The sequence below is a fragment of the Mus pahari genome, chromosome 12, assembly GCF_900095145.1.
Source record: "Mus pahari chromosome 12, PAHARI_EIJ_v1.1, whole genome shotgun sequence".
Lineage (NCBI taxonomy): Eukaryota > Metazoa > Chordata > Mammalia > Rodentia > Muridae > Mus > Mus pahari.
The window spans coordinates 67,463,048-67,485,366 of NC_034601.1; the positions used below are offsets into that span (position 1 = coordinate 67,463,048).

At 35.6% G+C, this 22,319-nt stretch overlaps 1 protein-coding gene across 1 annotated transcript in view; it reads right to left on the reverse strand.

Moving 5' to 3' along the window:
• Robo2 (roundabout guidance receptor 2) overlaps positions 1-22,319 on the reverse strand; it is a 1,496,637-nt gene that overhangs the window by 1,449,426 nt on the left and 24,892 nt on the right. Inside the window, exon 2 of the mRNA XM_029544828.1 lies at positions 21,767-21,885. Within this exon, the coding sequence (XP_029400688.1) occupies positions 21,767-21,872 (106 nt within the window). The 5' untranslated portion in view covers positions 21,873-21,885. The remainder of the gene's footprint in view (positions 1-21,766; positions 21,886-22,319) is intronic.

The following is a 22,319-nucleotide window of genomic DNA, read 5'->3' on the forward strand; positions in this document are numbered from 1 at the left end:
ATAGGTGGAAAAAAAATATGAACTAATCAGTAACCCCAGAGCTCGTGTCTCTAGCTGCATATATAGCAGAAGATGGCCTAGTCAGCCATCGTTGGGAAGAGAGGCCCCTTGGTCTTGCAAACTTTATATGCTCCATACAGGGGAATGCCAGGGCCAATTAGTGGGGGGGGTTAGGGAAGCACGGGAGGGTAGAGGGGACATTCGGGATAGCATTTGAAATGTAAATGAAGAAAATATCTAATAAAATAATTTTAAAAAGGAAAAAAATTTAAAAAAATAAATAAAAGTATAAAAATAAAAAAAGCTATAGATCTAGGCATAAAATCACATACTTTGCAAAGCAGTATTTTAAAACAAAGCTGATTCTCTATTGGTAACATATGTTACTTAAACAAATTTTTATCTATATCACAAGTAAGATAAGACAAAATACAATGCACCACAAAATTTTAACTTTCTATAATAGAAATTGAAGTCAGTGTAAATGTCAGATGTAATAATCTATCTCATTTATTTCAAGACTAAAAATGACCTATATTGGCAATATTTTTCAAATCTGCCTACATCATAAATATGCTAATGAAATAATCAATATTACCATGTGATGACAGACAATTGATGACCATGCTGACATGTATGCAGGCAGCCCTGCACAGCCCTCTGCAAAATAAAAAATAAAAATAATAAATAAAGAACCTGAATCTGGACTAGGGAGCTACTACAGCCCATGTTCTTATACCAACTGTAATGCTGACTCGGTTGGATATAATACTAAGAAAAATTATAAGTATTATGAAATGTTTAAAAATTATTTTTAAATTGTCCAAATTAAACATGCCTTAAAATTTAGACTAAGGGTTTTATTTTTAAACATTGTATAAAATGAAATTGTAAGTTGCAAACAATATCCTTGACTTTCATGTGAATACTAAATACAAAACCTTCATACAGAGGAGTAATATATGCCAAAATTATGTTAAGAACTTTACATAAACATCCATTCACATTGTTCTTCCATATTCTATTAAATTAACTCTCACTCAATGCAAAAATAAAATGAATTCTTAAATGGATTGAACTGGAAAATATATTATGCATGGTAACTGTAACTCACAGGGAGAGACTACGTGCTTTCCCAGATACAAGTTTTAGTTTCTAATTATTATGTATATGTTTACATGAGAGTGAGCAGGTATATCTGTCAGAAAATGTGAAAGGGGCCCATGAAGGGACATAAGAGGCTAATGGAAACTCTATGGTGCTGACATAGAAGGGAAAAATCAGAGAAAATAGAGAGGCAAAGTTCAAGTGGAAATGCTAAAAGGAATGATGACCAGGGGTGGGGAGGGTTAACAAAATAAACTGTACTCTGAGGTTTGACCTTACACCAATCAGAATGGCTAAGATCAAAAACACAAATGACAGCACATTCTCAAGAGGATGTGGAGAATAAGGAACACTCCTCCATTACAGGTGCAACTGCAAACTGGTACAATGACTCTGGAAATCAATCAGGCAGTTCCTCAGAAAACTGGAAATAGATCTACCTGAAGATATACCTCTCCTGGGTATATACAGAAAAGTTGTTCCACCATACCACAAGGACACATGCTCCACTACGTTAATAGCAGCCTAATTTATAGTAGCCAGAAGCTGGAAACAACCCAGATGTCCCTCAACTGAAGATGGATACAGAAAATGAGGTTCATTTATATAATGGAATATTACTCAGCTATTAATAATGAGAACATCATGAATTTTGCAGACAAATGGAAGGAACTAGAAAATATCCTGAGTGAGGTAACTCAGACAGCAAAGGACATGCATGTTATGTATTCACTGATAAGTGGATATTAACCAAAAAAAGTACGGAATACACAGGATACAACCCACAGACTATAAGAAGTTTAACGTGAAGGAATGCTCAAGTGAGGATGCTTCAATCCCACTTAGAAGGAGGAACAAAATAATCATGGGAGGCAGAGGAAAGGAGGGATCTGGGTGGGATAAAGTGAGGGTGAGAGTAAAAGGGGACCAGGCTCATGTACAAGGGAGACAGTAGAGAAGGCCAGAGGGCCAGGAGAATGAATAGAAATATACAGCTGTGGGGGGGGGGCAGGGAAACTTCTAGGAAGTCCCAGACACCAGGGATGTGAGAAGCTCCAGGACCGAATGGAGATGACCTTAGCCGAAATGCCCAACTGTAGAGAGAAAGAACCTAAAGAGACCACCTCCAGTTCTTAGACAGCAGCCACCCACATATCTTCAAAATTCTTGACCCACTACTGTTCCTATTTAAAGAAAATTCAGAGACAAAAATGAAGCAAAGACTGAAAGACTATCCAGTGACCACCAACCAAAAAGCATACAGGAGTGGGTCTGTGCCCCCCACGACATAAGTAGCAGAGGATGGCCTTATCTGGCCTCAATAGGTTAGGATGTGCTTAATCTTATAGACACTTGATGCCCCAAGGAAGGAAGATGCTAGAGGGCTGAAGTGAAGGTGGATGGGGGTGGAGGTGGGGGTGGAAGGGTGAGAACACTCTCAGAAGCAAAGGGGTGGGGGATGGTGTGAAGAACTCATGAAAAGAGGACCAGGAAGGAGAACAACATTTAGAATGTAAATAAATAAAATAATTAATAAAAATGAAAACAAATACTCAAAAATTTTAAAAATTAAAAACTTAAAAACATGCCACTTAGTAAGATCATTAAAAACCAAAATAAACTCAGAATAAGAAAGACATACAGAAACAGGTTTTGTGTTTTCCTTTTGTCATGCAAATAATCTCGTAATCTAATAAGAATTCTGAGCTCAGGAATTTACTATTTAAAATTATGAAACCTGCGTGTATAGTGTCACATGCCTTTAATGTCAGCACTCTAGAGGCAGAGGCAGGTGAGTCTATGTGAGTTCGAGGTCAGCCTGATCTACAAAGCAAGTCCCAGGATAGCCTTGCCTACATAGAGAAACCCTGTCTCAAGAACCAAAAAATGAAAAACAAACAAACAAACAAACAAAAACTAGGAAACCAGGTAAGTATTTAATACTCATATATATGTGATTTCATCACTCTCTGGATTTTCAGTTTTAACTTGCACTCCATTAAAATGACTTAGTGAGTATAACATTCCTGTTAAGTTAGATTATGAGAATTAAGACTAATGTGTGTATATGTGTGTGTGTTTATGTGTGAGGGAGACAGAGACAGAGGGAGAGAGAGAGAGAGAGAAAAAGAGAAGATGTTGTTTGTCTATGTAGTCTATATTTTCTGTGTAGTGTATACGAACAGGAATGTGCAGTTAACAGAGACAAAAAAAAAAAAATGAATGTCATGGGTCCCACCCTTCCCTCTACCCATTCTCTTGAGACGGTCTCTTGCTGAACCCAGACTACGAGGGTGGGAATGAAGTCTGAATGCCTCCTGTTTTCCCCCTGCAATTCTAGGGTTCCATGTACATACATGACCATGCCTCGCCTTTTACATGACTGCTGGTATCCAAATTCAGATGTATGCTTATGCAGCCAGCATTAACACCCTCTGAGACACCTCTTCAACTCCCCACCCAGACAATTTACAGCTACTTGTAGATTTTAAGCAAAGAAGATAATAAACTCTTTTAAATATAATAAATAATGATGAAATGAAAACTCAAATTACATATTTTTACTCCCTAATTGGCATATGGTATAAATTGACATAATATTTTCTAATGTCATTGGATATGTAATATTGATCACATTTACAAGATTTAAAACACTGATAAAAACAAAAATGTAGCCTGGCAGTGGTGGCACATTCCTTTAATCCCAGCACTTGGGAGGCAGAGGCAGGCGGATTTCTGAGTTCAAGGCCAACCTAGTCTAGAGTGAGTTTCAGTACAACCAGGGCTACACAGAGAAACCCTGTCTTGAAAAACCAAAAAAATAAAAATAAAAATAAAAACCAGCACAAAGCAAAAAAACAAAAACAACAACAACAAAACAAACAAACAAAAAAAACCCTGCAAACTCATTCTCCCACAAAAGTTTAATTTTGATTGTCAACATTTCCTCTTGTTGATATTCTTAAGTTTCAAATCAAATCAATGTTACTAGAAGAAACAATGAGAAATAAGATGTCTAAGATGCAAAATTCATCCCATCAATAGATATTAATTGGATAACTACTATTTGAAGGCATTATGCTTTTAAAAGTAATGCAAAAACCTTTGCCTTTATAAGACTTATATTGCTGACATCCTATATTTTGGTAGGGGATATGAGCAATGTATAATTTCAGGTGTACTTACGATAGCATTGAGTAACCAACAGAGATGGTTCATATTTGTACAAATATCTCAGTGATGTTACTATGTTGTTTAGAACATTCAGATGTAAATGATAGTATCCATTAAATCACTTAATTAGAATGAAATGCTAAGGCAGACTGGATCAACATTCAAACTATGTATTAAAAACTAGACTTAGAATTTCATGTAGCTTTGGATTGACATTTGATGGGGCCTTTCAACCAACACCATGAAAACCTCGCAGTCCAAGAACATATCCTTGTGAATAATTAACAAGAATATGTATCAGAGAGAGGCTCAAAATCTGGAGCACACTCCAGAAATACAAACACTATGAAAATGGACACATAAGTCATACATAAATGGACATATAAGTATGTAACTTCCCTACTCATCAGGGGTTAATTCTTACAAGATGCAAGCTCCATTGACAATAGTGAGAGTCAACTGTAAACATTTTAATGTCAATATTAGCTTGCCTAAACCAGATAGTTTGGGAACTATTCTTTTCCTAAATGAGGCAGATTACATGTAATCAACCCTTAAAAGTTTAAAAACTAATACTGAATATCAACTGTGTCTAAGTTTCAGGCTAAGTACTGAATATTCAGGACATCTCGTAGTGGATATTGCGATTGGAAAAGCAAAGCATTAGGCTCCTTTCACTGCAACCTCAGATCATCCAGAGCAGTGACACCAGCCTTCTTCATGTAATAGCCTACCATAGTATAGCCATTGACTTAATAGCTCATATTTAAATCTCAGAGGTGATGCCCAATGTTAGTAAATGCACAACAGTAAGTACCACAGCATGGGAGATCAGGAGAGGTGTGTTAAAATTATCTTGCTTACTGGGCAACCTCACCCACAGTTATGATTTGAATAGCCAGCAAATTGTTCTCTCCTACAGCCAAGGAAGCATGCCAAGAGCAATGAACCCATCTTGAGTGTGTAGAGCATCTTTAATGACCTCCACATCAGCATTATAAGATTAGTCCCACTTCTAGCAGTATGAAATAGAAGTCTGGGAAAAGGTTTATAACAGCATTAAACTGCTTCCACACCCACATGTACAAACTATATCTCTGGCAAAGAAATGTCTATCCTACTCAGAACCCTACTGTAAATGAATTCTGGAACTCAACAAAAATGCTGGTCCTGAAAACAAGAGTTTAAGTAGAAATTCTTTACTGGAATTAACACTGATAGATGAAGTAACAGTAGCAAACCCACATCTAAACTCTATTACATATTATTTCTGCTATGGTTAGTGCTAAGATATAGGTAAAAGAGGAAATAGATTTATTTATTCTATTCATATTAGCAAAAACAAATAAACTTGGGATAAATTTACTGATTTTTTTCTCTAGTATTTCTTCCTTATAATCTCTACGCTATAGCAGTCTTTAATTTTTTTAAATTACACTTCATTAGTTAATTAGATATTATTTGCTTATTTGTGTATGCACATGTGTATATATATGCATGCATGCATGCCAGTATATGCACACAAGAGAACAACTCAAAGAAGTTGTCTATTTTTTCCCTTGTGTGAGTCCCAGAGATTCATTCTAGCCATTAGACTTGGAAAAAATGCTTTTATCTGCTAACCCACCCTGCTAGCCCCATGGTAGATTATATCTCCTAACTTGAATATCATTCTGGAAGTTCAAATCTCCTCATATTCAAGTCTCCTCACTCAAATGGATGGATTAAAAGTGAAAATGAGCCGGGCGTGGTGGCACACGCCTTTAATCCCAGCACTCAGGAGGCAGAGGCAGGCTGAGTTCTGAGTTCGACACCAGCCTGGTCTACAAAGTGAGTTCCAGGACAGCCAGAGCTATACAGAGAAACCCTGTCTCGAAAAAAAAAAAAGTGAAAATGAAAAAATATGTATATCCTTTTAAATGTGCTTGTATCTCTATATTAAATTTTTATATCTGAATTATGACAGATCTGCCTGGACACCAGCTGAGCAATATCTGAGAACGTATCTTGATAGCCATGAGAATGAAAAACAAAAAACAAAGTAAGAATGTCTTATACTTTTAATTAGAGGCTCACAATCCTGAACAAATGATAAATTCAAAAGAGAGATATAAGATTATAATCATCTCTAAACACATTCTTTATTCTTAGAAGATTTAAGTTAAGACTGAAGGGAAGGATCTAGATTAACAGCAGTATAAGAAGTAGATTTCAACATGTGTGATAAAGTATAATAAAGTAGGTTTTTCTCTGGCTTTCATATAGTATTTAAACAATGGCAAAAAACTAGCTCTGGTGTGGCAATTTCAGCTTTAAGAGATAAGATGCATAGTCAGTGGACAAAGGAAACTACTGCCTTCCTGCAGTTTATGTACTGACTCTGTCCTACGTGATAGACATACAGGCATTTTCTTACAAACTTCTCAATCATTACAAGGAGTGACTCAACACAACATAGTAAAACCACAGCTCTTGAATGCAGCAAGCATCAGTGAGGGGTAGAACTAAAGTGGCCAGAAGAATTAAAAAGCACCCATGACCAGGGAAACAAGGGCAGAAAACCAGGAATGTCCAACAGGTAAAATACATTTTTTCTGACAAGGAAAGAAACTTATGATTTCCTCTAGATGTGCTTCCTTTATATTGACAACGTCAACAGTTAAGTATGTCAAAGTATCTGTGGAAATAAGTATATACCCATCCTTGACATGAACATGTCTATGCAAGCCACAAGAAACAGCAATTGCAAAAGACCTGAAACAAAAAAACAAAACAATCAAACAAACAAAAAAACCACAGCTGTGTTTAAAAAAAAAAAAACATGTTTCTTACAAGTAATATTTTTATTTGAAAAGAAATTCAGTAGATTAAGTTGATTTAATTAATAAACTTAAGTATTAATTGCAAGGAATGTCTGTTCATAAAATTCAGTACTCTGTTCTCAAGCTAATAATAACCTGAGGGATATTAGAATATTAATTTTCATTTCTCTATTATATCTTTATTTGTCCTATTATTAAGAGATATATAATTTTGTTACCATTTTAAGGAATTTCTCTTGTTTCTCTATGAATAACTTATTAACTTATTATTAACTTATATAACATCATAGGAATGAACCTGAATGCAGGGCTTGCTCAAAGCCAAATTGATGCTTGACTTGGTAAAATAGAAAAATGTCTACAAGATAATGAATAGAAAAAGGAGACAACTCACATTTCAGAAAAACATGTTTCTGAGAAGTGTTGGATAAAGGGTGTGAACATGATCAAATACACTGTATGAAATTCTCCAAGAAATGATAAAGATACAATATGTATATGCATATAAATAACACACATATGTTTGTATACATGCCAGATGAATAAATACTGAAATACATAAAGAACTTCTCAAAAGTCAACAAGTCAAGATGCAGTGCAACTGAAACAATAGGCCAATCTGAGAGAAAATTTCATGAGAGAAAGCACAAAGTACACGTACGGAAAGATGCTGGTTGTCAGCTGTCATTAAGAAACTACAAAGTCATCAGCCACCAAACCCAGATACTAATGCACATGCCAGCAAGATTCTGCTGAAGGGACCCTGATATTGCGGACTCTTGTGAGGCTATGCCAGTGCCTGGCAAACACAGAAGTGGATACTCACAGTCAGCTATTGGATGGAACACAGGGCCCTCAATGGAGGAGCTAGAGAAAGTATCCAAGGAGCTGTAGGGGGCTGCAACCCTGTAGGTGCAACAACAATATGAGCTAACCAGTACCCCCTGAGCTCGTGTCTCTAGCTGCATATGTAGCAGAAGATGGCCTAATCAGCCATCATTGGGAAGAGAGGCCCCTTGGTCTTGTAAACTTTATATGACCCAGCACAGGGGAAGGCCAGGGCCAAGTAGTGGGAGTGGGTGGGTAGGGGAGCAGGGGTGTCGGGGGTGTATAGGGAACTTTCGGGATAGCATTTGAAATGTAAATAAAGAAAATAACAATAATAATAAAATAAAATAAAATAAAATAAAATAAAATAAAATAAAATAAAATAAAAAAGAAACTACAAAGTCAAGCAGCAATGGGTCCACTTCATACCTGTTAGAAAGGCCTGCCTCTACAGCACTGACTTCCCAAAGTGACGGGAAGGTGCAGGGGCACCAGAGCACCAGGCTATTCATTGCCACCAGGACTAAATGTGGCATCCCAATTTAAAAGTCATCTTATCATCAGTGGTAGAAGAGGCCCTTGGTCCCATGAAGGCTCAATGCCCCAGTGTAGGGAAATGCCAGGGCAGGGAGGAAAGAGTGGGTGGGTGGGTGGATGGATGGGGGAGTACCCTCAGAAGAAACAGCGGGAGGGGTAGGATAGGGGGTTTCTGGGGTGGGGGAATCAGAAAAGGGAAACAGTTGAAGTGTAAATAAAGAAAACACCCAATAAAAAATTGGAAAAATAAAAAAGAAAGAAAGAAAATCAGCTTAGACTGATTTCCTCTTGTGGTCCAGCAAGAAAACATGTTATTTATCCACACATTTCAAAATTTTTACCTACCAAAAGCCTAATCACAGAGTTTTAGGGTAATTTACTTATCACTGTAAAGACCTGGAAGAACACAAAATAGCGGTGGGCAGATCCAGAAAATTGTATTATTCTAGCAGCCCACAATGAAAGAAGCCAGGAAGACAATCTTCAGGCTAAATATTCCAACTAAAAGGCAAAATTGTGGAGGCAGCATTGCTGGAACACAGTCCAGGCATAGAGTCCTATGAGGAGAATTCTGAATGCTCGTGAAAACACTCCAGGGAAGCAAGGTAGAGTCTTGTGACTTCAGTTTCCACATAACACAGAGTGTCTTTGGGATGTTTTTTCATGCTTCTTCCAGATTGCTTGCTATTGCTTGCTGTTGGTATTCTATTTTGCCTCTATGGAAAAACATGTTTTAGCCATGTGCAGCTTGTTCTTGTTCTTGTGATTGCATACAGCTTGAAATCATGAGGACTTTATTCACAAGGACTTCTAACCCTCAGAGTATAAGTTGTCCAATGCCCTGAATAAAGTTGGCTATTGTATGAGCTTTTAGTCTGCTTCATTTATCAGCTCCATTCTCCCTGGTCCATCCACCTATCTAGAGTCATGACACACCAGATTACCCATTTTAAGGAATTTCCAGAAGTGAGAGCTTGTCAATATATAGATCGGGAAGAATTCTTAAAGAAATCTGATATTCTGGTAGTTATTTTTCTTTCCTTGAAAATTTGAAACATACCGAGTTCATTGTATTGAAATTGCATGAGATGATTCATAAGTGTTCTGAAATCACATGCTTAGGAAAGTTTTGCTGTATGAAAATTAAAATTGAAAGAAATTGCTTATGGTACCATTACAATATTCGTTAGGAGCATTGTAGCAAATAAGTGTACTACTTAAATGAAAATTTTTCCTACAGTCCTAATATGATAAATCTGACTTATCTGGAAAATAGAACATTTGCTTTCATATCAATCTCCTGCATTCCAAAGTGTTAATGTAGATAAATTTCTCTCCATTTGAAACAGGTTTGCTTCTAATATATTTCATTTCAGGTGGGCAGGTACAGGGGAGATTATAACAACGTAAATCTGGGAATTCAACTCTTCTGGACTTACAACATCTTAGACCACAGCTTCTAAAAGGCCACAGGTATGACATTCCTTAAGTAAACATTTGAACTCCAGACTGAGAGGATAAATGTATACAGTTGGTTGGATTTTATATTTTTAAAAATTAATGAATTTAAAGATGCCATAATTTAAATTATATATGAATTTTACTTTTAAAATTCATATTTTATTATATTTGATTCACAGACTCACACATGAAAACTACATATATATATATATATATATATATATATATATATATATATATATATATTTTACCAGCACTGATTCCAAACCTACCCTTCAATTTCACTTTTCTCAAGGATGAGGCTCTTGTTGGCAAATGACTTGGATGGCAGACAGGAAACAATTAAACAGACCAAACACATTGCATATTAAGTCCGGATTCCAAAAGAACTAGGCGACAGGAATACAGCTGTAATTTACCACAAATTTGTGCAGCTTCCAGCAGAATTAACTCTGGATTTACAGAACAGTCATTTTTCTGTGGTTTTTCACAGTACATTGGGTTAAGGAAGTGGGTAGTCACATTGTACTAATGGGTATATTAGTGACAAACACAGTTGAATGCCCATCTTCCAGTAGATATCAAAACACCAAGGGGGAATAAATTTGGGTGTGAAGTTGTGATAGGGAAGTCAGGTAAGGGCAGCTGTAGAAAAAATGAAGGGAAGAAGATAAAAGTGACAATGGTCAAAATGCATTGAGTGAAAAGCTCAATTAATAAAATATTTTAAAGAAAATAAATACCATGACTCCCAAATTAAGTGATAATTTATGACTTTTTGCTTATCTATAGAGTGATATAATATTTGTGGGGGGCAAGCTTCCTATTCAAATTGAGTGAGCATTTTATTTAAGTCAAACTAAGAATCAGCAAATGTGGTAGCTACTATACTTTTAACTGCATAACAGGTGTTAAGTTGAATTAATGTCCTCAAAACAGACCACTGTGGAGCAATGGAAAACTGGTCCATATATAGTTTTGCACAGATCAGTTCCCTTCACAAATGGAAGGGAAAGGGGTGTGGATCTAGGAGCTGTAAAGCTGGGAAGCAAAATAGAAGTATTCCCAAAATGAAAGGATGTGCCAAAGGAAGAGAAACAAGGAGAAAAGTTTTGGAATAGGGAGAATTGGTGGGTGACTCACAAATACAGTAAGACACCACACTCTTCAAGAAGAGTAGACTACTACAGCTGCAGAAGTCAACAAGCATGGGGCATGCTTCATATCAATACAGACTTTTCCTAGTATTTTATCAACTGGTGTTTTTCAAAAGTATGTATTTTGATGTGTTATCTTTTTTGTCTAATTGTCTAAATATGAAATCACCTAGGAGACAGTATTTCAGAAAGGACTAGATCTAGGTAAGAATTCGGCCTGGATTGTGATGTTTTGAAAGTGAGGAAGGGGGCTGGCACAGTCGTGAAGCCAGCACAGCATGTTGACACAGTTCCAGCAAAGCTGAGTGGAATGTTACAATTGCTGTCATTCTGTCCCTCACTTTTAGGTTTTGATCGCTGTGTCACTCCTGGGGACTTTGTACTTTATGATTCATTTTGTCTTTTCCTGATCAACTTATGTCTGAATCATTTTTTAGGAAAGTCCTAAACTTACTATCCCTTCTGCTCTCAGGGAAATAACTTTTCCTATTTGGAACTCTTCATTGTGCCCTGAAGATCATGGTGAGAAGCATACGTAAGCACCAAGTTAAATGAGGCTGTGACTCCAGGAATCTTCTTGGAGTATCTCCCCTTAAGCAAACACAAACAGTATCCCTGGTACAGGTTAGACAGAGAGATAATTAGCAAACTTTGATTGGCCAAGAGAATTATTAACAGGTTCTAAACCTGTTTTTCAACATTCTCAGAGCTCTCTGAAAATAGTGTTTAATGACAGAGGATCCAAGTCCACCTCTGAAAAAAATAGAACTCAGTAAATAAGATAGATTTAGTAAATTAACTTTTTTCTAATTCATAGCATAGATGATGAAACAATAAAGTAAAAGGAATTAGGTATGAGTATTTGCTATTCATAAAAAGACTGGTTCAGATATTTTCTATGTCTTTGGAGTGCTTTAAAATAGCAAATACTACCTTCTTAAATGCAGGCTACCATAATAATAAATGTATTTGCTTTGGTGGAGACACTCTTTAGATTCTTTGAATTGTAGTAAGGGAGTTATTAATAAAAATAAAATCTGTTCTATTTGTACTTTCTAATTGTGACTGAACTTGTAACCCCAGACATGTAATGAAAAATCAAACACATGTCCAGAAACAAGATGATATAATCTGAACCTCTTGGATAATCATTAGTCTGTCTTTTGCTCTGTAAAGCCTTTATAAAGAAAGAGGATGCCTGATTTATAGTGAGAGCTGCAAGAGTCCCCTGACCACCATGTGAGACTCATTCCTCCCCTCCACTATCTCAACCCTTCCTTCTCCCTCTCTGACACCGTATTTCCTTTGGGGACACCCTGTGAATTGCTAGGGAAGCCTAGTGGTGGTCTGTATGCAATTCAGTGCTTTGGGTTATGATCCACCTAGATATGAGAGAGTAGTCTCAGATTCCAGTCAGGATAGGCATGGACCACCACAATGCCTTCTCGCCATGATGGAATGTTTCCCTTCAAGCCAGAAAACATGCTTGCCATCCTTCAATTAGGTTCTTGTTAGATACTGATCACAAAAATGGGAAAAATACTCTTAGCACTTCAACCTTCATGCTACATTATTATACAACAAGCATCAATCTAGTCACAACACTGAAGACCATGTTACACAGAGAAACACAAGAATAGATGCTGTGCATACATTCATCTTCATTGATAACATTTATGTTTGAAGGTTTATTGAAAACAATTACATTTTGTTTAGTAGAACAGATAAGCAACTGAATAGTAAATTGTATAGGAATATTCAAATAAAAAGTTATAGAAGGAATATTCCAATTAGGAGAAAACTTCTTGTGTGTGGGGGGGGGGCTGGGTGTGTGTGTGTGCGTGTGCGTGCGATTATTATAAATGAAAGAAACTATGAAATCACAAGCTTCATAGGGAAAGCACATCTAAGTGAGTGGAATCGAGATGCATGCTAATTCCAAGAGACATGTAGCTGCTGCCCCATGAGGAACAAGTTGTCTGACAGTGAAATACAGAAGGTCTGAGCAGAGGGGAATAAGCTTTATATGAAGAATCACAGCAGGACACACAAATATAGACAAAAATATGTAATGGCATAAAAGAACTCAGACAAAAATATGTAGACTGGAGTGCAGAACACCTTCATTATATGGGTTTGTGTGGTCAACATACTCATATTCATATAATAGAGGCATAACAAACATTTTATTTATCCACATATTTTTTTTCAGGATTTACTTCTTCATTTCATTCTTAAGGAAAACATCACCTGCCCAAAGAAATTCTTTGAGCCACTATAGTGGGATCAATTTATTCCTTCCTACCTGTTAAACTCAATTACATTATAATATTTCATCTCCATAAGGCATACCAAACGGCTCTCCACACATGGACATACATCTACATCTGTCGGTTTTTTTCCTCTATTTCTCTTCCCTATTTGTACTACCACTTTGGCCTGTTTTATGCTACACATTTGAGTTGCTACAAGCTCCTTCATTGCTATATGCTACTAATTAGTTCCTGGTACATATTTTTTATGAAAAATAGTTGACTGCTATTTGTAGGCTAATTTTTTAAACAAAATCATTTTGCTCTCAGTATTTATCTCACTCTGCTATTTCTTTGAGCTTTGTATTCATTGGAATATGAATCATTTTCTATCCTTGACATCTTCCCTTCATAATATTGTGAGATGGTAATTTTCTAAGAAAACTCTGTGTGGACAAAGACTTTTTTTTTTTTTTTTTTTTTTGGTTTTTTTTCGAGACAGGGTTTCTCTATATAGCCCTGGCTGTCCTGGAACTCACTTTGTAGTCTAGGCTGGCCTCGAACTCAAAAATATGCCTGCCTCTGCCTCTCAAGTGCTGGGATTAAAGACATTTTTATATATAAATCACATTGTAAGGTATTCTAGAAAAAGATGCTTTTCTACCCAGAACATAATTCTACAAGGATATACATATTTTATTGTTTCCTAGTTCTAAAATTTGAAACCAGGAAGCTTTTCCAGTTTGATGCATCATTTATGATAGGGAAGAAAGACGTGTTTTATGTACTTATAGCTAGTACCTCATTACCAGTGTCTACACTGGAGTGCCTGAAACCATAGCAGATGCAATAGTAGCTTGAAAGCATTTTTTATCAATATCTTCCAGTGGAATAAATGACCTTTCTAATTAACATCTTCAATTAAGAACCTAAATTTGGGGAAGAATGTATTGCAAGTTATGCTAAATTTATGTTGGCCCTCTATTCTAAAAAGCTTTCAAATTAATTAAAAATGAGATATTTGGTAATGGGAAAGAGAGATAAAAGCTCATGTTCATCAATTTAAATTAGAAATTAATGTTGTTTTAATATTCTAGTTTTTAGCTTATTTTAGAGCAATAAGGCAAAATTATTAAGATCTAAGCAGTAGACATTGAAAGATCAACATGAGTTACCAAAAGGAAGACTCAAAATCTCTATCATTTCCTTACCTTATTTCAAACAAAAGACAAAATTCCCACGAGAAAGACAAACAACGCTGCCCTTTCTCCCCTTTTGACAGCCTCTCCTCCCTCCTACAATTCCACATCACTGTGTGTTCCTCTATTTTAGTTCCTCAGTTCCTCTGCTTTCTCTATTAAGTAAGTAGCAGAAACAATCCTGCTCAATGTTTGTTACATGCTGTGCCCTTTGCAAAAGAGCATAATTCTCACAATCTCGGTGTGGCTCAGGACTTTAAGACCTTCAACTCTCAGTCCCCATCTTTTCAACGTGGCCCTTCTTGGCTATTCAGTGAAAAAGTATTCCCTCAAAACTCCCTGTTCCTACTGCAGGATTATTTTCACTATCTCATTGCTGTACATTTTTGTGTCTTTATTGTCCTGTACTCAATTATCTGATGGCAGACTTCTTACTGGTCAGTTTACTTCACAGAAAAAAAAAAATCTTGGCTTAAGGCAAACATTTCATAAATATTCATTAAATACATCTACACATAGTTTAAGTATTTATTTATTTCTTATTTAAAAAGGAAAATCTCTGAAGCTAACACGATAGTGTAGATTTGGAAATACTTATACTGTTCCATACAGGAAACTGTGTCAACACCAAGCCACTACACAAATGGGACTGAAGAACCTAGTGCAGTGGTAATTGCACTGAAGAGCATCAAGGTTCAAAGGAAGAAGTTCCTTTCGAAAAGAAGCTGCTTGGTTTTGTTGAGTTGAAGCCATCCATCTCTTTGCCTGTACCACCCACATGGATTCTCTCTAACTCTGATAGAGAACCTAGAGAGAGGTCAGTGTTAACACAAGTGCCACTGTTCTCAGCTTTTAGCTGAACGAATGCTTCCTTGTTTGCTGGATGCAATTTTCAGCATTATTCTACTGCTCTTTTCAAGATGTCTTATCTCCAACCTCTTTTCCAGGCCTTCAGCCACATGCTTCTTCAATCTCCACATGCTCTGTGGAAGCCATACCTGACAGAGTCTACATAATGTATATACAGATACAGATATAGATGTAGATATAGATATAGATATAGATGTGGATGTGGATGTGGAGATAGATAGATAGATAGATAGATAGATAGATAGATAGATAGATATAGTGATATCTTGTCTCAAACCAGACAAACAGAAAACAACAATTATAAAACCAAATAGAAATTTTCCATGTGGAAAATACTTAAGAAGATATTTACAATGAAAGTAAAAACCAAGATACATATCAATTACTAAGTTGCACAGATAATTAACCATAGAAAACCAAGGCAATTTATGATTTAACAGAGCTACACTTGGTGAACAGATAATATTAGGTCATAATAATGTCTTAATGTGAATCTCACTGCTTTTTAAATTTTACAATAAATATTTTAGAGAATGCAGGACAGTATATAGAAGGATTATTGCTGACGGATAGGACATGCATGCTCCTTACATCAGCATGATGACCATGCTTACAGACTTCCTCCTAGAAAGTTGCCACATGATTTTTACGTCTCTTGAAACATCAGTTGGCAACTTTGAAATTCCCAGGTAACTCATGAGCTACTTAAGAAACTCAATAAGTGACCAAAGGTGATTCAGGGGCCTGACTTTCTGGTAAGGTGGGTGTGGCATTACAGAATTGCGGAGAGGAGCACCAGGGTTAAGAAGCACAAATTGCAGCTGTTGATGTGATATTATATAAGGAAAAAAGAGGACATGAACTTGACGGTGATAGAAGGGGGGTGGGTTTGGGGGGAGTTAAGGAGAAGAGTTCATTTGGATATAAGGAAAATATATTGCATGAAATTATAAGATTTAATAAAATATGTATCAAGGAAGGAACATGCAGGATTTTTTTGGGGGGGGGTTGTCTTATTTTATTTTGTTTAACAAAAGGCAACAATAGTATCCTCCTCTAAATGAGACACCACTTGAAATATCATGATCTACATCTCAGGATTTAAGGATTTATTTCTATGTCTTTACATATGATCCCTTCAGTATTTATTTTTTTCCTGTTTCTTTAGCTTTGGAAAGAGAGAGAGGGAAGGAGGAAGAGAGGGAAGGAGGAAGAGAGGGAAGGGGAGATAGATACAAAATCAATGGACACTTGTCCTGGTGTCTAAAAGACATAACTATTCTCCACATCAAATGCTGTGCCAAAAAAATAAAATCAAATCAAAATATCCAAAATAAATATTATAAATAAAGTGCTGTTACACTCTCCAAATTTGTATAAACATTATATTAAGAGCTAAGAGTCACTTTGGAAGAATTTTGATTAATTTTCCTAAATAAATTAAACTTTAATGGCATAGGAAACTACTTGGATGATATTTACTTTAAAGAACATGTTAAATATAAGAAAGTGTAAGTATGTAAGTAGGTAAATAAGAGCAGAAATAGTAAGGTTAAAAAAGTTACTATGTATGAGATTCTCCCGAACAATGTTGGAACAGATGTTACAAACTACCCAACACTTCTCACAAGGAAAGCAATTGCCTTAGTATTCCTTTGGTTCTGTTTTAGTATTAGTTTTGGTTACTGTGTCCTGTGATGAAATGCAGGAGTGAAATATCCTATAATAATTTCATATAAATGTGCTCAACTTAAGTTAGGAAAAGAAATTTCTTTTCGCAGGGAAAAAAAGTATTTTCTCTCCAAATTGAGTCTTAATTAAGAGGCACAATAACTTATCCTACCCGGATTGCCTGGGAAGCATAAAAAGATTTGGCCCACTTCTAGAAACAGACCTCTGGGTGTCTGAACAGAATATGCCATGCATGATGAATTCACACACTTCCATTTTTAAAGAATCTAAACTTTGAAGACAAAAGCTTCTTTGTCTTTAAATAAATCCACTTGCATTTATAAATTTACTTCTTTTGTTTACCTTATGCATCTCAAAAGCTATGAAAATAGAACAGTGTATGGAATCCATAAAAATGGCTGTTTTAAATATGAGATATGCGCATTTATTAGTTTAATGACTTTGAATCCCAAACAAAAACAAACTATGTAGCATAATTCTCTCATAGATTAAATCAAATGTGATTTACCCCACATGAGCCTGTGCTCATGTCTATACAACGTAAAATTCTGTACATTTAATAAGGCATGTCAGGAAGACTAAGGCTTCTGTTATATTGCAGAGTTCAATTTCAACACTACTTATCTAGATGGTATTTTAAGGCCATGTCCCTTGAGCTATATAAGTAATCATTCAATAATTTTCTGCCAGTTACATGAGTTCGGCTCTCTAAAAATAATATTAAGTTTCAAGACGAAAATGCTTTTCCAAGCAACCTCAAGAAACATAAACCTTAGATGAGACAAGGTCTGTGAAGTGATTTTTCCTAAGCAGCAGTGATCATAAGGTATTTAATCTCATTAATCACAACCTTGTGCTTTCTCGTTGACAAGTTGTTTCCATAAGCCTTCCATTTAAGGGTGGATATAATATCTTGTTATCAATATATTTATATAATCTCTTGAATTGCTTGACTGAGAGGAAAACAATAAACATGGCTATCATTCATCCTAAGAAAGATTAAGATGGCTGAAAGGAAGGAGGAGGGGGAAGAGAAAGAAGAGGAGGAAAAGAGGAAGAGGTATTTTTTTTATCTGTCCTTTTAGAACAATTTCTCCTTGAATGCTCAAGAGAAAAACTGAACAAGTGACAAAAGATGCAAAGCACAGGAGACTGCTATTATAATTACATGTATTGATACCACAGCAGTCTAGTTTATAAAGGTATGGCCAACTATCACATTTTTCAAAATTCAACTTCTTCATTAAAACATTATTTCACTATGCAGAACATGACAACTGAAGATTAAGGCTGTTAAATAGTATCACATTTTATGTTTGATGTTTAATACCTAACTTGGTCGCGAAGGCAGAAAATAAATTATATAAAAATGTCTTCAATATTTAGCTTTGCTACATTTGCAAACTTTATCTGCTTTCTCAGATTCCTAAACCTTCTCACATCTAGCACCATCACTGCCAGTAGTTATTTAAGAACAGTCATCATGGAAACCTAACTGCTTAGAATTTTGTGTATATTTAAAACTTGTAAAATTTATCACTATACTTAAATGCAATATCAGTATTGACAAACACTAAACAGATACTTGTTTGAAAACTAGAAAATTCGTTTTCTGAAACTGATTTATGCTGTCTCCATTCTTCTTACTGGAATTTTTATTACATTCTAGAAAAATACCATGCTTTCACTCGATATCAAAAAACAAAGTTACCACAAAAATATTGTGGTAGAAATATTTGAAAAACACTTATTAATAGTTGATTAGCTTTGCTTTTAAAAGCAAAATCTTGCTCATGTGCTTTCAGAAAACTGATCCTGCTCCAAAATGCTTCCCTTCACTTTCTTTGCATTGCTCATCATAGTCATTGAGTTGTCCCGACATTTATCATAACACATAGTATTGCTTGAGCATGTGTGTGGGGAAAGAAAGAAACGGTACTGCTGAGTCAGCAGGCGACTCATTCACCTCTGAGTATCCTGTCCCCGGTTCCGTGCTTCTCAACAGGCTAAAAGTCTGGACTGGACTCTTTACTCTTCATGGTTCTTCCTGGTTTGCCTTTTGCATAGTTAGTTCCATCTACACTTATGGCGTGGAAGCTCTATGGTATGTGGATTATCCAAAAGCCAATGTTTCAGAGTGCTTGGAAATTATACAACTATCCTCTGACACATCCTTCAAAGATGAAACAAGTCTTAATATTTACCTTACTTGTTGGTGTGTTTGTCTTGTATTGTGCATCTTCCTTTAGAGTACACATTGCTTCTACTTTCTCTTAACATAGTGACTGGTTTCCCAAAGTAAATAGCTTATATTGTGAAATCCATACAAGCAGCTTAAAAATGCTCATAGCCCAAATCAGGCGGTGCTATTTTACGGAAAGTTTTAGAAAGTTATTTCCTTCGATAGTAGAAAAATGTCAACATGGAACATCTAACTGTTTTCCCTCCACTCTTTTACTCTCACTTCCATTTTATTTCAGCCCTGATGTGGTTAGAGGATTCTGGGCCAACATTCTTATTTAGAATTCAGTCTTTGTTTCCCTAGACAGGATGCCTGGAAGTGGTGGCTGTGTTCTTACAAATTTAATATGGAAAAGAAAACTTACATGGAAATTTACTGTAAGTTTAGAGCAATGATACTTTTATTTTAAAAGGTACTAAGTAATTTAAGTTTCAATTTTAAATATTTTATACTGTATTTCTGTTTAATTACATATCTAAAAGTTAGAAAGTAACATTTAATGGAGCTTATTGATCTAAATGCTTGACTTCTATGCCTAAGGAATCTGTGTCACTCAATATAACTTCCAGAGCAGAAGCCAAACAACCTTAGCTACAATATTAAAGTATTCCATTGGGTTTTCTCTAGTCATTTTGCTCTTTGAATATTTGTCTATTCGAATTTATTCTCTTATAAAGAAAGATGATCACTTAACTCCTATTTGTATTAGAAGCTTCACTGCAGCTAAATTTTGAATTGGTTTCAGGGCATATGTTTTATAAGTAATTATGAGCATTGGAGGGAAAATCTGGTTGATCGATACGGAAGAAAGAATAGAGGGTTGTCTAAAAGAGTGGCAAGGTTCTTATTTTTTTCTCAAGCATATTAAGTATCCTAAGTCCCATGCTGCACTATTCTGCTCATCAGTCACTGCTACAGAAAAAGAGTTATCTAAACACTTTCTAGTGAGCCAATACATCGATGGAAGAATATACCACTCTTTTGGACCGAAGAAATGTGATGTCAATACTGACTACATATTCCGACTAAAACTTTAGTAAAAACACATAAACACATGCATACATGTGTTCAATATCAATATTTTCCTAGATTACTTACTACCAAATAGAAAAGGAAAATGTTAAATAGATAGTAACATAAATTCATCTCATGAGAGAATATTTTAAAACCAAACATCTCACTTAATTTTAAATTGATCTGTATTTACTTTTTCACAAAATATGGCATGCAGTTTTGGATGGATGTTTTCCTTTCAAAAAAAGTTTAGTTAATAAGATTACATAGAGTTGACAATGTTTTTTAAAAGATTTTCAAAAACAATTATGCTTTCTTAAAGGCACACACTGAACATTTTAGAAATTATGGGACTACGGAAGCTCAACTCCATAGTAATTACATGAACAGCATCACACCCAATCTTATCAGAACTATTTAACTTCTTTATATTCTTCCTATTCAAATATTTCTTCTCAAATGCTGACAAAAGCAAGAACAGTGTTTAATCTTCCCCGGGGGGATTTATTCCAAGAGTGCCAGGTGTTTTTGTTTCTTAATTTGACGTAGGGTCACCCTGGACAACATTAGCTGTCATGAAACTCACTATGTAGCACAGGCTGGTCTCAAACTCAACGAAAACATAATTTTGTCTTGCAAGTTCAAAGGTTACAGATGTGAGACACTCACCTGGCTTTCCATCTGAGATATCGAATTTCAATCTGCATTTAAGCATCAAGCTATGTAAAACTAACACATTACATATCACAACATGCAATCAGAATCACTAGCTGTGACACAGTGCATTCAAACTGTATTATAAAAACCTATGGTCACTTTCTGCTCTTCAAAACAAACTCACAGATGGCACAACCTCACATCTCTGTTTCATCATTAGTTTGACTGAAACCAGACTTGGCAGATGATAAAAGACATTCATATATTGTATTTATTTTTGATGAACGTGTCCTTTAAAATGTTTTGGAGATTTAAAATCACATATCATAGAACTCACTAAAGGACATTTCAGAAGATCTCTTGAAAGCATATTAAAAAAAAAAAACCCTTAATGTTATACTGTAGTAAAATCCCACCAACACACACACACACACACACACACACACACACACACACACATACTCAAAATCTACTGCTTCAAAACCCACAAAGCCATTATCTGCTGCACCAAAACACACCTAGCCATTACTTACTGCATCAAAATAAACATCCACCAGAAGGGTATATTCAAATTTAGTACAAAAACTCACATCCAAATGGTACACAATTTAAGCAATTCAGAAAATACTCCAACAAACCTCAGAAAAAGATGACAACAAACTTTCAAATGCAGGAAGCCCACAGCCTACACACTTTCATCGTAAAGTGGTAATCACACCCGGCTTTCAGAGACTGAAAACATGCTCACTCCTACCTTGACCTTGCCCACTCCCCCGATGAATGCCAAAGATGATCAGCATCAGTAGTCCTGGCGTCCACGTCCAGAGCCTTCCACAGACACTTTCTTGTCTTCTGGCCATTGCATTTTAAACTCTGCATAGCAAGTAGGGAGTATGTGAAAAGACCATAAATTATACCCTTAAGGGAATATATTAGCACTCAAGTTGCATAAATAATATTCACTGTGCATTTACAAATCATGCTGCTTATAGGGGCATACATTTGAAAATTATGTTTTCCCTTGTGAGTGTTACAGTGGTGATTGATGTGAAAACCTATCATCTTAAAACTCATTTTCTAAACATTACTCTGAATATTTCAATACCGTTTTGTAAAATGCAAAATTAAGCCTATGAATGCTTGAAAAGTAGACACAGATATGTATTGGAGTTCAATCAAGCAAAAAATTGTACAGTGATAATATTTCTAACTTGTTCTAACTTGTTATTTAGGAAAACTAATGTACCAAAACACCATATCATTCATATATATATATATATATATATATATATATATATATATATATA